The 14,465-nt window shown below is 43.3% G+C and overlaps 1 protein-coding gene across 1 annotated transcript in view; it reads left to right on the top strand.

Moving 5' to 3' along the window:
* Nucleotides 1–8,405: 8,405 nt before the first annotated feature.
* Nucleotides 8,406–14,465, top strand: part of LOC148802616 (zinc finger BED domain-containing protein RICESLEEPER 2-like) — a 30,608-nt gene continuing 24,548 nt past the window's right edge. The window contains exon 1 of the mRNA XM_088897948.1: nt 8,406–8,542. Within this exon, the coding sequence (XP_088754074.1) occupies nt 8,406–8,542 (137 nt within the window). The remainder of the gene's footprint in view (nt 8,543–14,465) is intronic.

Below are 14,465 nucleotides of genomic sequence, written 5' to 3'. Positions count from 1 at the left end.
GTGTTTTGGTCGAAAGAAAATGACCATCATCGTTACCTCGCAGATATATGCAATTCGACAGAGCATTGCAAAGGCATTGGTTGCGTACTACCAGAAGTACGTAGACGGACAGTTGAAGAAGGAGATCAAAGACATTCTGGTGAGGTACAACCGAACACTACTTGTTGCGGATCCTTGGCGTTGTGAGCCCAAGAAGTTCCGTGGGCGGGGTTCTCGTTTCCACCCCAGCCTTCTATGCCCGATCGAACTCAATATTTCGCATAGTCTCCTGTGATGTGCCTTATGTTAAGGGACGCCATGCTCCGCCTGCGCAACAATGGCTTCAGCGTCCTCTCTCTTGCTATGAGAGTGGAATACGCCGAGCTCGTAAACCTCCATGGCAGTTCCTTCTCTGTCTGAGTCTGCTTTTGCGACCTGGAACGGACCGTCGATGCTATTCGCTCCGACGGACGCATCGATCTGAAGTTGTGGATCATGCTCCGTTCCTCATATCCTTCGCGAGCATATCGTGCCAGGGATTTTCTCTCTCGACTACATGCGCAAGCTAGCTTTCGGAACCAAGATCGAGACCATGAGCTCCGGCCACTGCATCGCGGTGACCTCCGCCGGTAACAGTGCAAAGATCTTCGTCGGAGGCGTAGAGATTACACAGTCGGATATCTTCAACAATGGTATAATCGTTGTTCACAGCCTTAATGGCTTCGTTGCTCCCCTCTCGCCTTTCTCCTGCAACGTCGAGAGGATGACCTCACTGTCGTTCCGTATCCAGAATACGAGGATAGATATAGATACGAGGGGGCGAGAGAGTGCGTGCCGAAAAGCAATGGTGTAGTAGTCTGTGAGGTGTGTTCGGATGCGAAGGACATGAACTTCAGTCCTTGAAGAAACAGAGGATCGTCAAGTTCTGCCGCCGAGGAACGTCAAGTTCTGCCGCCATCAAGAAACTCTGTAAATACAGCAGCGATAACCGTCAGTCGCGCAGTGAATAGTAACAGGCTCTGATACCGTGATAAAAATTTTGGAAGCCAAAGGTGTTTGTTCCATTGATCCTTATGGTATTTATATACAAACGGTGGTGGAGTTCCTTGCTCCCAAAACATTCTAAAACAAACTTCCTAATCCAAAGAGAAAAAATATTTCCTATATTAGTATAGGTACAGATCCGGGATTCTTCTCTCGGACTCTTCTGTAACATACAAAGCTGGGACTTTCGCGAGTCTTCTTATCTTCTTGTGTTCGTCCAATAGTGGATCCATTGTTTGGTGTCACTACAAGAGCTCCGGCTTTACTCTATACCAAATCTGCGGAATCTTCCACCAGCAATTCAATGTCTTCACTCGCTCCAATTATTAAACATCAATGAATGTCCCCAACTGAAGAGACAATGCAAGAAGAAAGGGGGTGGAGATTGGCTTAAAATCTCTCATATTCCATATGTTAGAATAAGTTGAAAGGTCATCGTCCACCCCATACTTCACTGGTTGTTGGGTTAATGGAAATAAGAAATTACTTTCACTCTGCCCTTATTCTTCCTCCTCAATACATGGCAAGTTCCTTCTCCCAAAGTTTATTAATTCCTATTTAATTGAGTGACATGCAGAAAGGTCACTGGTTTGATATCAATGTTTTGTTCGGCTTCTGTTGTTTCAATATTAAATATTATCTTTTTTTTCTTTCAATTCTCTATTACACTAGTTGCTTGTTCAGAACAATATATATACTATCCTTGTAAATGTCATGATTTCAGAGTTGCCTTCTCTGTTTTTGATGCAATTCTTTACTGATTTCACATAAATAGTCATTCAACTCCCTAATACATCATTCAGGGTCCATTGTAGTTGCAGTCGGAATCAGAATCGGGATGGTCTACTCCTCCTGTCTGCTGGGTTCAAACAGAAATGGGGTCAGCTGGAATGAATTCTCATTCCCAAGGGAGGGGAGGAAATGGCCATTACCTCAAATGGAAGAATGTCATTCCACCAGGAATGGGAATGATATTCCTATTTTCCCCAACCAAATGTTTGGAATTGGATGGACCATTCTGATTCTGAATCCAAATTCAAATTCCCGCAGACCAAACAGACCCTGTCTCTTTCAAACAGAGCACAGATATTAAATGGTATTTCTTTTATTGACTTGTTAAACATCTACAATCATGGTGCAACCAGCATCCTGCATGAAATTTATGAAGAAAAGATTCTAACCTAATTTCTTCTAAAGTCTACTGCATTTATACACATGATGATGATGATGGATGAATTTAAAGTACCACACTACCACCACTGCAGATTTTATTCCCATGGATTGATGGAGTTATTGAATAATGTTCTTCACTGCAACTGTATATACTTCTGATGTTCTTTGTTCTGCTAATAAGCAAACCACCTCATTGGCATTATATTTCAAGGCAAACCCCTCTATACTACAAAACCCTCTTTAGTGTGTTTCTCTAGACTTTTTCTCTTTTTTTTTTTTAAATGGAAGATTAAACCCTCTTCTTTTTCTAATAGCATCTCAAGGAGCAGCATCCTAAAATTTAGACAATTTGCATGCATGTCAGAAGAAAATTCATATCCACACAATAATATATAGCAAGGCTTTTTGGGCAAGAAAATTTTGAAAGAAATAATCTTCTTTTTAATTTTTTTGGCTTGCAGCTACAATTTAAAATTGTTATCGGAGATCCAGATTTTCACCGTATGGTTAGATATATAAATTATTTTCCTTAATCCATGGTTTGCTACATAGGGTGACACGCAGGAGGATTCATCCATGGGCTGATGAGGCGTAACTTTTGTATACCGTCAGGTTGTTGTTTCACAGTATTAAAAGATTCAAATAAAGTAACTTTTGTACATGAGCTGATGTGGAGTAGAGTCCTAAATCCAACAAATGGGCCCGTTAAAACTGTACCATAAAACAAATTGGCTTTGATTAAAATTCTCGTACCAAAAGGAAATAAGAGGATTGAGACTGCAAGTAACAACAATTAGCAATAATGCTGATATTTCTTATTTCAGAGCAGGGGAGCAAGATCATTATTTCAAAGGTTAGTTTAGCTAGGGAGGGATTTTTATGTAGGCACATTTGAGAAGCTATGTAAAAGACGTTTGTGGACAACCGTAAATGTCATACCATGGCTGTTGTTTTTAGGGGTGAGCATAACAAATTGAAAAATCGAACCGATCGAAAAAAACTGACTGAAATACAACCAAAAAATTGGTTGATTCGGTTTTGATTCGATATTTTTAAAAAACTGATAGTTCTAGTTCGGTTTTAGTTAACCATTTAAAAAACCAGCAATTAATCGAATCGACCAGTATATATATATTATTGTCTTCCCTCGACCACCACCGCCACTGCAAGTCTCTCTCCCCCCGTCTTCTCTCTCTTGCTCTCTCTCCTGCCTCCCTCCCTCTCCTTGTCTTCCATCACAATTTTTTATTAACTATTAATTATTAATTATTTTATTATTTTTTATTAAAATTAATTATTTATTATTAAATATACTTATGTTATTTATTATTTATTAATTATTTTTTATTAACTAGTAATTTTTTAATTATTTCATTAATTTTTAAAAATTATTTTAATTTTTATTTGTATAAATTATTAATTATTTTAATATTTTTATAGTCATTAATTATTTTTTTAGTTTTAATCATTTCATTTATTAATTAATAATTAATAATTTTTTATTTTTTATTTGTATTGTTTCAATATTATTTTTAGGTTGAAAATTATTTTTTATGAGATAATGTAAATTGAATTCAACATTTCCAAATAGTATGTTATAGGGGTAAAATAGTAAAATCAGAAATTTCATATGGTAAAGGGTCCATCCAACACAAACAAGCTTATGGATTCAGATACTATAAAAAGTAGAAAAGCAACTATGCCTCTTTTCAGATTTCAGACACTTAATATCTTTTTAACTTTTCAGATTTTTCAAACGCCACCTTAGTCAATAATTAATATAGAATTAAGGCATTAATTATAAATTATTTCACTCATATGGACAAAACTAAAAAAAATGCTAAGGAATTCATACCTGTATCTTTAGTGGTTAACCTATTGGTTATCCACAACTTGACCCGACCCAACCCAACCCATTTAAATTGACCCAATGGGTGATCAACCGATTTCCAACCCACCAAGTAAATGGGCAGGTCGGGTGGGTTAGGTGGGTTCAACGGTTTGGGTAAGAAATTACCACCCCTAATTGTGAGCCCATTACAAATGGACCAGGTCCAATCCAATCCAATGAATATTTTGGACCAGTCCAATTCAATATCTGGACCATCCAATATGTTCAAATTTGCTTTACTTAGATTAATTCTAATACAAACCTAGTCCATTGTTACCTATATTCTCATCATCTATGAATGGACTAGATATTGGCTCAATCCAATCCAATGCAATATAAATTCATTATGAATGGACTAAGTCCAATCCAATCTAATCCAATAAATACTTTTGACCATTAAGTAAGGACTAATCCAATTCAATATGTCCATCCAATCCGTCCAAATTGATTTTGGTTTGAATGGGTCTAATACAAAACCTCCATTGACACCCCTATGTGGCAGTACTCCGTAAAGGTTATACCAACGACAGATCTAATGGTGTATACAGTGGCATGGGCTATGCAAATGAGAAAATTTTGGCTATTGTGGGTCAACAGTTTCCGTAAAGAGTAGATCCGGACTCCAAGGTAATCCAGATTTGTTCCTCATGAAACGCTAGCTCCTCACAAACCTCACAGCACATCCCAACCATGCATTAGGAATCTAATTCATGGCTGCAATCTGTGAGGAGCATTTTGTGAAAAGCAGATTCGAACTACAAGTGAATCTAGATTTCAGCCATGAATAGGGAACATTTCCCATCCTTGAATGTTGTCATTCATGGGGAGACGTTCCCAATGCATGGCTGGGATGTGCTATGAAGTTGGTGTGAGGAGCATTTTGTGAAGAGCAGATATATACTAAGAGATACAAGATAGGGAGAATTGCCTAGTTCTTGATGCAAGACAAATCATTTTGGAAGAGGCCAAAATAGCCCCAATGAAATGATGATGATCTCTGATCAACTATTTAGAAGTTGATAGGAAAACCCACTGTGTGGCGCTTGAATTCTGTTGGTTTTTTGATACATTACGGCGAAAAGGATAGAGAAAACAAAGCAAAAAAAAAACTACAACCATTAGAAACAAGGAAACCAGTTGCCACACGGATTGGCCGGGGGCAACGAGGTAAATTCACTCTCCATGTTCTGAATGTTGGCCAAGGATTTCGAGGCCTCGGAAGAGGTGAGCCGAAGTAGAGGACCGCAGGCCGAGGCGAGGTATTCCCTCCGAGGACTGTGGTAGCCGAGGATTGTAGGCTGAAGCGAGGTCCCTAGTGACTAGAGATACTACAAGATAGGGAAGGTGAGAGGCCTCGGGTAGATACCCAAGGCAGAGGCTCCAACGCTCAAGTTAGTACGAGGTGTAAAGTAGGAGAGAGTGCGAGCGAGGTCTTGGTGATAATCCTCAGATGCACCAGAGTAAATGCTAAGGAGGCAAGGTAGGTGCAAGGAGTAAATGAGTAAGTTGTTTCCACGTGTTTCTCAAGGTAGGTGCAACGGCCTACTCCCGAGGTCAAGGCCGTTGGCAACGAGGGTAGCAGTCGAGGTAAGGGATTGGCTTTGACCGTTGGGAGTAGTGGTCATTATACCTTCGGATTCGTCAGCCGAGGGGTGTCCTGCAGTGGCATTGTTTTCGCTATGTACGTCATCCCTCTTTGGTTCGGGAATGCGTGTGGTGTGGATGCCTTGGTTTGGTGGAGGTGTCCCGTATCATGCACGGGCAGGCCACGTTAGGGGGTTACCATGCGGGGGACAGTTATTCTAGTAGTCGTGCATTAGCCGGGTTGAGCGGTTCGCCCAGTGGTTTGCGATGGGCGGGCCCTGCGGTTCCCTCAGCAGGCTGCCGCGGGCGATTTCCGCGGTCCACTCGGTGTTATTTTTCCTTCCGAGGGCATGTGCTAGGAGGTGCGGTGGAACTAGTTCATTGAAATGAAGAGCTCCCGCATCTGTTGGATTTGTGTCGATCTGAACCGTTGGTTTGGGCATCATTTTGTCTTCCGAGGCTGAGTGTCGAGTGTCGAGTGGCGGACAGTGGGAGCGGATTCGTCTCAGCCGTCGGATTTCGAGAGATCTAGGCCGTCCATTTTCTTTTAAATAGGGACCCTGACTGTGACTTTCTCCTTCATTTGAACTTAGACGCCCTTGCTCTCGAGTGAACGCAGCTTCCCAACTCTCAATTCTCCAGGACTTTCCTATTTCTTCCTCTTTTCGAGACATTTCACCCTCTCTTAGGTAATCAAATATGTCGTTTTCAGATTCTGGCCTTGAATGCCATGAACTCCCGAACATTTCGAGAGGGAGATCTCTTGCAACCCCCTCTCCCTTGTCTTCCCTGGGTTCCTTAGCCGTAGCGCCCCTTGGTCGGGAGGTGGCCATCTTCAAGGAAAGGTTAACCTCAGGGGGTGCCGAGGGCAGTCACCGGAGGAATGATCTCTCCCCATGAAAGCGCCGGTCGGCATTGCCGAGGGAGCCCGAGGGATCTTTTCTCTTCGAGGATGATGTTGTGGAAGTCATCGTCGGACTAGTCGGAGGGAGTGCTAACCGAAGGATGGCTGACGCTGGTGTCCCGCGTTCAGAGTTTGACAACTCCTTGGACGTATGCCAGGTCAAATCCCTGGCAAGGAGGTTCCACATACCCCGGTCTTATGACCTGTGGGTCCCCGATGTGGGCAATCGGCCGTGGACCCCCGAGGAGGGGGAAATCTATGTCTACCAGCATTTTTTGGAGTCTGGCCTTAGGTTTTCCCTCCCTTAATCTCCGAGTTGCTGGTGTGCTATGACATCACTATCAGCCAGCTTGTACCCAACACCCTTAGGACCATTGGTGGCAATGATAGTGTGGGCTTGGCATAGGGTCTTGGAGTTGATGTTGAGGTTGTTCCGTGCCATATTCGCACCGAGGAAGCACGTTTCCGAGGCCAAAATGTATTACCTCCACCTGAGAAGGGGGAAGCCTATGCATAACCCCTCGTCCATCCATGGGTGAAAGGATAAGTTTTTCTGCGTCTCCTACCCCGAGGGTTGGCAGTTCAAGTTTGATTGGGGGGAGGCCTATGTCATCGTCGATAGATTTTCCCCACCACTTCGAGATGAAGAGGCTGCAGCTGTAGCTCACTTGCTTGTAATGGGGACATTCTAGGCGAAGCCATTGGTAGAGGAGGACGTCTCCCTAGTCTTCGTTGGGATTAGCCCAGCCCCTTCAGTAGGAGAGGTTTTGTGGTTAGTGTGTCTTCCACGTTCTTTTCTTTTTCACTTTAATGTACTAAATGTTTTGCTTTGTTGTTTCATAGAAGTGCTAATAAATGCCAAGCAGCATTTGTTGGAGAAGGCTCGGTGAATCAGGTCAAGAAGAAAGTCATAGGAAAAACGCTGAAGAGGCCCAACGATGAAGTTGCCCCCTGCCCCAGCGAAGGGGGGAAATTCGCAGGGGAAGTAGCCGGTGCTGGCAGCCCAGGAAGTCACTGGTGAGGTGAAGAGGCCCTCGGAGGGGGCCAAAAAGCTTACGGAGGCGCCGAAGAAGCCCACCACCGGGACCAAGGTGCTAAATAAGCCTACAAACAGGCCCGAGGTAGGTAAGAAGAGGTCAATAATAGACATGTCAAGGGAGGAGCCGCCGTGGAAGGTGGACAACATTGACAAGTAGGCCGAGGAGGTTGTGCAAAGGTCCATGCCTGGGGAGAGCCCATCCAGGCCTTCATCAGCCCCTCCATCAGCATAGGGGCTCCCTGAGAGAGCCAAGGGGACCGAGAAGATCTTTTGCCCACAATGGCAGCTCCAAGAGGGGGACTCCGTTCAAGATGAGGGGGTCAGCCAGGAGCTGGTGAGAAGGGCCATCCTACCAAGGGATCGTTATCGTCTACTACAAAGTGACCCCAAGGCGATCTACGACAAAGGCCTGTATCACTTGGCTGAGGTAAAATATTCTTTGGCTTCGCATTTTCTTCTCTCCCTACCCTTTTGTTTGCTTACTGGTTTTGTTGCAGGCTTGTCTACACTTCATCGGTTTGGGGGGACCGAACAAGATTGGCCGTGTCTCGCATTGACAAGACAGAAAAGGAGAAAAAGTCCATTGAGGAGAATCCCCAAAAGAAATGGGACAAGCTCTAGAAGGTAACTGTTGCCGCCGAGGACAAGTACCAGAAATTCTAAAAGGCACTCCTGGATGAGCAATCAATTTGGGAGTGCCTCGAGGCTCAGCTGAAGGAGGCAGAACAAGGACTCTCCAAGGAGCAGATGGAGTGGGTTCGGATGGAAAGAATAATCACGGAAGTGGAGAGATGGCAACCGAGGTCGAGAAGAAGGCTACCGAGGCAGAGGCGAAAGCTGTCGAAGCCCTGGCCCCGGTAGAACAATCAAAGAAGGCAATGGATGAGGCGGTGGAGGTGTACAAGAAGTCCTCCGACTACCTGGATGTGTTGGTGCTATCAGATTTTGACGTCGAGGGACTACAAGTGATCCCCGATGCTCCTATCGAGGCTCAACTAGCTGAAGACTTCGTTCTCCCTATAGATTTCCCCTTCTTTTTTTTGTTCAATTGTTGCAATACTTTGCAATTTCTTTTTCCTTTTTTTCTTTTTGTGAAGGCAAAACAAAACTTTGTAAAGGCTATACAAGACCAAAACTGAGTAATGAATGAAGCCATTTTTTGTATCTATTGTGCTCTATGCATGTTGTCTCTTCCCCTTTCTCTTATCTTCTCTTTTTTTTATTTTTATTTTTTTATTTTGTGAGAGGTCCTTGCCCTTCCGAACAATCAAGATGACGATACACAAGGCACACACGATTCATTCATAGTACTTGTTTATTTGCACGCTCGCCTCAAGTAATTAGGACATTGGGAGCCGAGGCAGAGTTACACATCCGAAGTGGGGCTCATGTAGCTCCCCAATCCCTTGTGTTAACTTAGGCATGGCCAAAGGGACCTGGCACCATGGCCAAGGTCTAGGGCCGAGGTATGCCTCTGAGGTACTTGGGTGAAAAAAAGAGCCAAGGTGGAGTAGCACCATCAGGGTGCAATTCCCCTGATTCGTTCTTACCAAGTGTTTTCTTGAGGAGGCTGAGGCATCCTACTAGCGAAGCCGAGGACTCTGTTTCGCTATTTTCTTTGCGCTAAGTGTGGATAGCCGAGGGGGTCACCATGCTCTGAGGTGACGAGGTATAACAGGCCTTTCGCCCTGGTGTGTATGTCATGGGCGAGGTGTTGTTTTCCGCAATAGACTGTGCCGAGGGTTCGTCCTTTGGGAGAGGGCTTCCCGTGTTGGCAGGCCCGAGGCTGTGGGTCTTTTTGGACTTAGGATTAATTCATTCGATCATCCAAGGCGAAGAGGAAGTTTACTTCATTCACTCATTACTTCACCAAAAAATTGCATTCATTTGTAGTACATTCGGAGGTTCTCCGAGTTGGGGCCTAGCTTTTCCACTCCAGGTTCAGGGACCATGACCTTCTTGAGGACAAGGTCTCCCTCTCTATCGTGCCTTATTTCACCCTGGAGTTATAGTAGCGGGCCAGGCCGTTCGTCTAGGGGTAGCCCACCAAGGTGTAATGTTGTTTGATTCCAAGAGAGGTGCACCATTTTTGGAATTTAGCGTCATCAAACTGTTTGCTATTGTCCGTGACTAGCATGTGGGGGAGGCTAAAGCAACAAATGATGTTCTTCCAAAAGAAGTTCTGAATTGTCTGTGCTGTGATAGTGGCTAGGGGTTCAACCTCCACCCACTTGGTGAAGTAATCCATAGCAGCGATGGGGTTCAGCCTCCTCCTGGCGAAGGCATCGGAGGTAAGGCAAGGTTAAGGACCTCCTGTACAATTTACCTTCCAGCAAGGTGTACTGTGCTGCCTGACATCAGAGTCTTCTGGCTTGTTCCTGTCATTGGGTAGCCTCCCCGTCAATAGGAAGTAAATGATAGGGTCCATCCAAGATGGTTCGGCCTCTACAGGGAGGATTTGGATGTCCTCTATGGAGGGTCGAATTAACCTTTCCACGTGCACAGTGCGGCCGAGGTCTGCGTTCGAGGTGCTTGCCAATTTGGAGAGGGCATCAGCTCAGGTGTTCTCGGCTCGCGGGGCTTGCTGTAGGGAGAAACGTTGGAAGTGGTAGGCTAACTCTTGAAACTTGGCGAGGTACTTAGCCATGCTTTGTTCTTTGGCCTCGTACTCACTGTTGACTTGATTCACCACCAGCTGTGAGTCGTTAAGGACTTCGATGTGCTTAGAGCCGAGATCTCTAGCAAGTTGTAACCCTGTCAAGAGGTCTTCGTACTCAACTTCATTGTTGGATGTAGGAACTCGAATCTCAGCGCATATTCTATGACGGCACCATTGGGGGTGAGGAAAATGAGGCCCGCTCCACTCCCTTTGGCATTGGATGAACTATCGACAAAAAGTCTCCATGCAGGGTGGGGGGGTGGGGGGGGGGGGGGCTCCTTGATCGGGCGTTCTTCTTCTGATTCATCTTCGTGAGGCTGGCCAAGGGGCCTGTTGAAGGTGCATTTTACTACGAAGTCAGCCAAGGCTTGCGCTTTGATCGCAGGTGATGTGTGTGTATGCTACACACTTTTTATTGTCTCATATATGGTTTTTATGATAAATTTTAATGGTTCTCGCCTCGGGACATTTTGAAGATCTAGGACGGGGGGGGGAGGTGGTGTGGTGTCATCTCTCACCTCGGGAACGAACTCTAGGGCGGCCGAGATGCCAATTGTTGTCCCAAGGGGCCTCCCTTCGACGGCGGTGGTGTTGCTCTGAAGGTTGATGACTATCTTCGGACTAAACGGGCATGCTTTCTCTTTAGCCAGGAGGACAGCTATATCTTCATGGTGAATCTGGGGGACAGTTGTTGCCCGATTCTGGTGGCTCGACATGCTCATGTTGGCCCTAATCCTCTGACACCCCAGCAGGGCGGTTGCCTCGAGAGGAACCTCCTACTCGGGGGCAAACTTCTTCCATGCGTTGAGTAAGGCGGTCCAGACAATCGAGGACAGCTTGAAACTGTTCAAAGGTGACCAGGTTTTGATTGTTTCCGCACTATGGTTTTCAAGCTTAAGAGGGCTTGGATTTAGAGTATGTTTTTTTTTATCCTAAAGTGGGGGTCGTCTTAACAACGTTTCCCACAGATGGCGCCAGTTGTTGCCACACGAATTGGCCGGGGGAAATGAGGTAAATTCACTCTCCAGGTTTCGAATGTTGGTCGAGGACTTCAAGGCCTTAGAAGAGGTGAGCCGAAGCTGAGTACTGTAGGTCGAGGCGAGGTATTCCCTCTGAAGACTGTAGGCTGAGGCGAGGTCCTTAGTGACCAGAGATACTGCAAGACAGGGAATGTCAGAGGCCTCGGGCAGGTACCTGGTAGAGGCTCCGATGCTCAAGTTAGTACGAGGTGTAAAGTAGGAGAGGGTGCAGGCAAGGTCTTGGCGATAATCCTCGGATGCACTAGATCTCACAAAGTAAATGCTAAGGAGGCAAGATAGGTGTAGGGAGTAAATGAGTAAGTTGTGTTAGGATTTTCTGTTCCCGATCCCCTTTAAGGGGGAGTTACCTCGTATTTATACTTGAGCATGCTGGAGGTAGGTGAAGATGAATGCCCTGGTAGGTACGTCTGATTGTCATGTAGTTGGCTCCATACGAAGGCAGCATGACTCCCTCCTACGTTGGCTGATGCTGTCAGACATTAATGTGCTGGGCATCACAGCCCACGATGGACTGGGCCAAGCTAATCCACATCAAAACCAAAGAAAGCAAAACCTACACCAAGAAAAACTAAAAAGAGGCATTAGGCTTGGCGAAATGATCCCAAGCATTGAAAAAGCATATGTAACAAAGGCATTGATCTTCTAAACTCGGACCAGATACATTTACTGAATGCCACAAACTTGCCAAACGTTCCATCGCAAAATTTTTTCTTCCCTCAAGACATAAAAATAAGTGATAACGAGCCCGAAGCAGCTGCTAACATGAAAACATTCATTGATGAAGTTACTGATATTCTATGGTGGCACTATACGATCACAAAGGCATTTTATATGAATTTATGATGAGGAAATTTAGCTGCTACAAAGTGGGCTTCAAGGACAGCCCATGCCTCAGCCTCATTTATCGAACATAAGTTATATCCTTACAGCTGACTCATAGCGTCTGACCCATTCATCTCATAAAAGGGCCCTAATTGCACATCTACCATTTGGATTTCCTGGATGAATCAAGGTTAATCTTCACTAGACCATTGATAGGGCAATTCCATTTAATCAATTTATCACTATACCCCTTTGGCATATTAGCACAGTTTTTTCTGGGCTCAAATTAGCCTTGAGCTTAGTTGAGGGATCTCTGTCCCACTAAACCTCCAAATTTTCTTCTAATCTGGGCGTGGGTATAGTGTCGCAAAATTTTACTCAGATTTGTTTCACCTCATCACAGTTGTGAAGGAGATGTTTTAAATCTTCTTCATTCCCACAGAACAGGCATTTCGCTTCTTCCATAATGCCCAACTTTTTTAATCTTTGACTTGTCAATAATTTATTAATTAACACTAAAAATATAAAGTAGTGAATTTTGGGAGGGCTTTTTATTTTCCAAATTTATTCAGTCTTTTAATTCTCTTATTGTTGTTTAACTTTCCTTCCAGAAGAGAGTATGCCGATTTCATGGATTATCCCCCATTTGGATTAGGTATCCAAATCATCCTATCCTCCACATCCCTTGATGGAATTGGAATAGCCCAGATTTGATCTCATTGTTAAGCGCTAACCTTATCTATTATCCTTTCTTAATTTCATGTTTTTGAGTCAATGATAAACTCATTAACCTTACATTGATGATATATCCGAGAGTTTGTATCCTCATTAGCTAAGATACCATCACCCACCCATGCATCAATCCAGAAATTTATAGTTTTACTGTTTCCTAGTTTCCAACCAATTCCTTTCTTTAACATGTCTCTGAACTGGAGAATGCTCTTCTAGGCACGAGAGATTGATTTCTTTGATTTAATTTGCCAGAAATCCCTGTTTCTAATATATTTATTTTTGATTAATTGAACCCATAAATTTCTAGGTTGAGTAAGAATTTTCCACGCAAATTTAGCAATACTAACTTCACTCACCCATTTTAGGTTTTTAACACCCCATCCTCCATTTTTCCTCAATTTGCATATTAAGTCCCATTTAGCTATGCTAATTCATCTGTTATTTCCTCGGTTCCCTAAAAGTTTTTTTTTTGTTTCTTCTCTATATTTTCTATCACATTTCTTGGAGTTTGAAGACTCATCAAGAATTGCGGAATCATATTAATTGATGCTTATAGTAAAGTAACTTGCCCACTATCGACAGGGTACACTTGGCTAATTTTTTATCTATGTTTTCCTCCACATTCTTGAAGGTTTCCTTTGTCACTTTACCTTCTATGATAGGGGCTCCCAATTATTTTTTCTTTTTCTTTTTCTTTTTCTATCAGAAATTTCAAAATACTAGAGATCATTCTATAGATTCTGTTGTGAATGTGAGGAGAAAAAAATATAGTAGATTTTGCAAAGTTTGGGTACAGTTCAGCCTTTGCAAATATGATGCAGCCATCAACAAATTGGAGAAGAGGAACGTTTGGTCCTTTCCTTGAAGTCTTAAAGCCCAGCTCCGATTCCCTTCTAGGATTTTTGGTGCAATTCATGCTATAGAGGATTTCACTGCATAAGACAAAAATATAGGGTGATAGGGCGTCCCCTATCTAATGCCTCTACCTGGTCTAAACGATTTAGTTTGGGTTCCATTGATGAGAATTTGGTAGGATACTATAGTTATACATTGCATGATCCAGTTTATCCATTTACTATGAAATCCTATATTTTTAAACACTTCTTCAATAAATTTTCATTTTAACTTATCATAAGCTTTTTCCATATCAATTTTATAGGTCGTAAGACCTTTTTTTCATTATGTTCAATATCTCATGGGCAATCAAAATGTTATCTGTAATTTATCGACCTAGCACGAAAACGCCTTGAAAAGGGACAATAATGTCACCTAGAAGTGGTTTCAGTTTATTAACCAAGATTTTTATTATAACTTTATATATTTTGTTGCATAGACTGATTGGTCTGAATTTATCCACCATGTCAGGGTTGTTGTTTTCAGGATGAGAACTAGGAATGTTTTATTAATTCCACTGATCATTTTTACAGGAACAAAGGAACAAAAGAATGCTTTAACTATGTCTTCAACGGACTTACCAATTCCATATTTCATCTGGGGTCACCTCCCTAAATCTCCCCGTAAGCTTTTCAACAAATATTTCTTTTATTTCCTCTGCCTTCAAAACCATGGTATACTAAAACTTTTATTTCTTTTAAAGT

The sequence above is a fragment of the Nelumbo nucifera genome, chromosome 2, assembly GCF_055504915.1.
Source record: "Nelumbo nucifera cultivar China Antique chromosome 2, China Antique-T2T, whole genome shotgun sequence".
In the NCBI taxonomy this organism is placed as follows: domain Eukaryota; kingdom Viridiplantae; phylum Streptophyta; class Magnoliopsida; order Proteales; family Nelumbonaceae; genus Nelumbo; species Nelumbo nucifera.
This window is presented reverse-complemented; position numbering and strand designations above follow the sequence as displayed.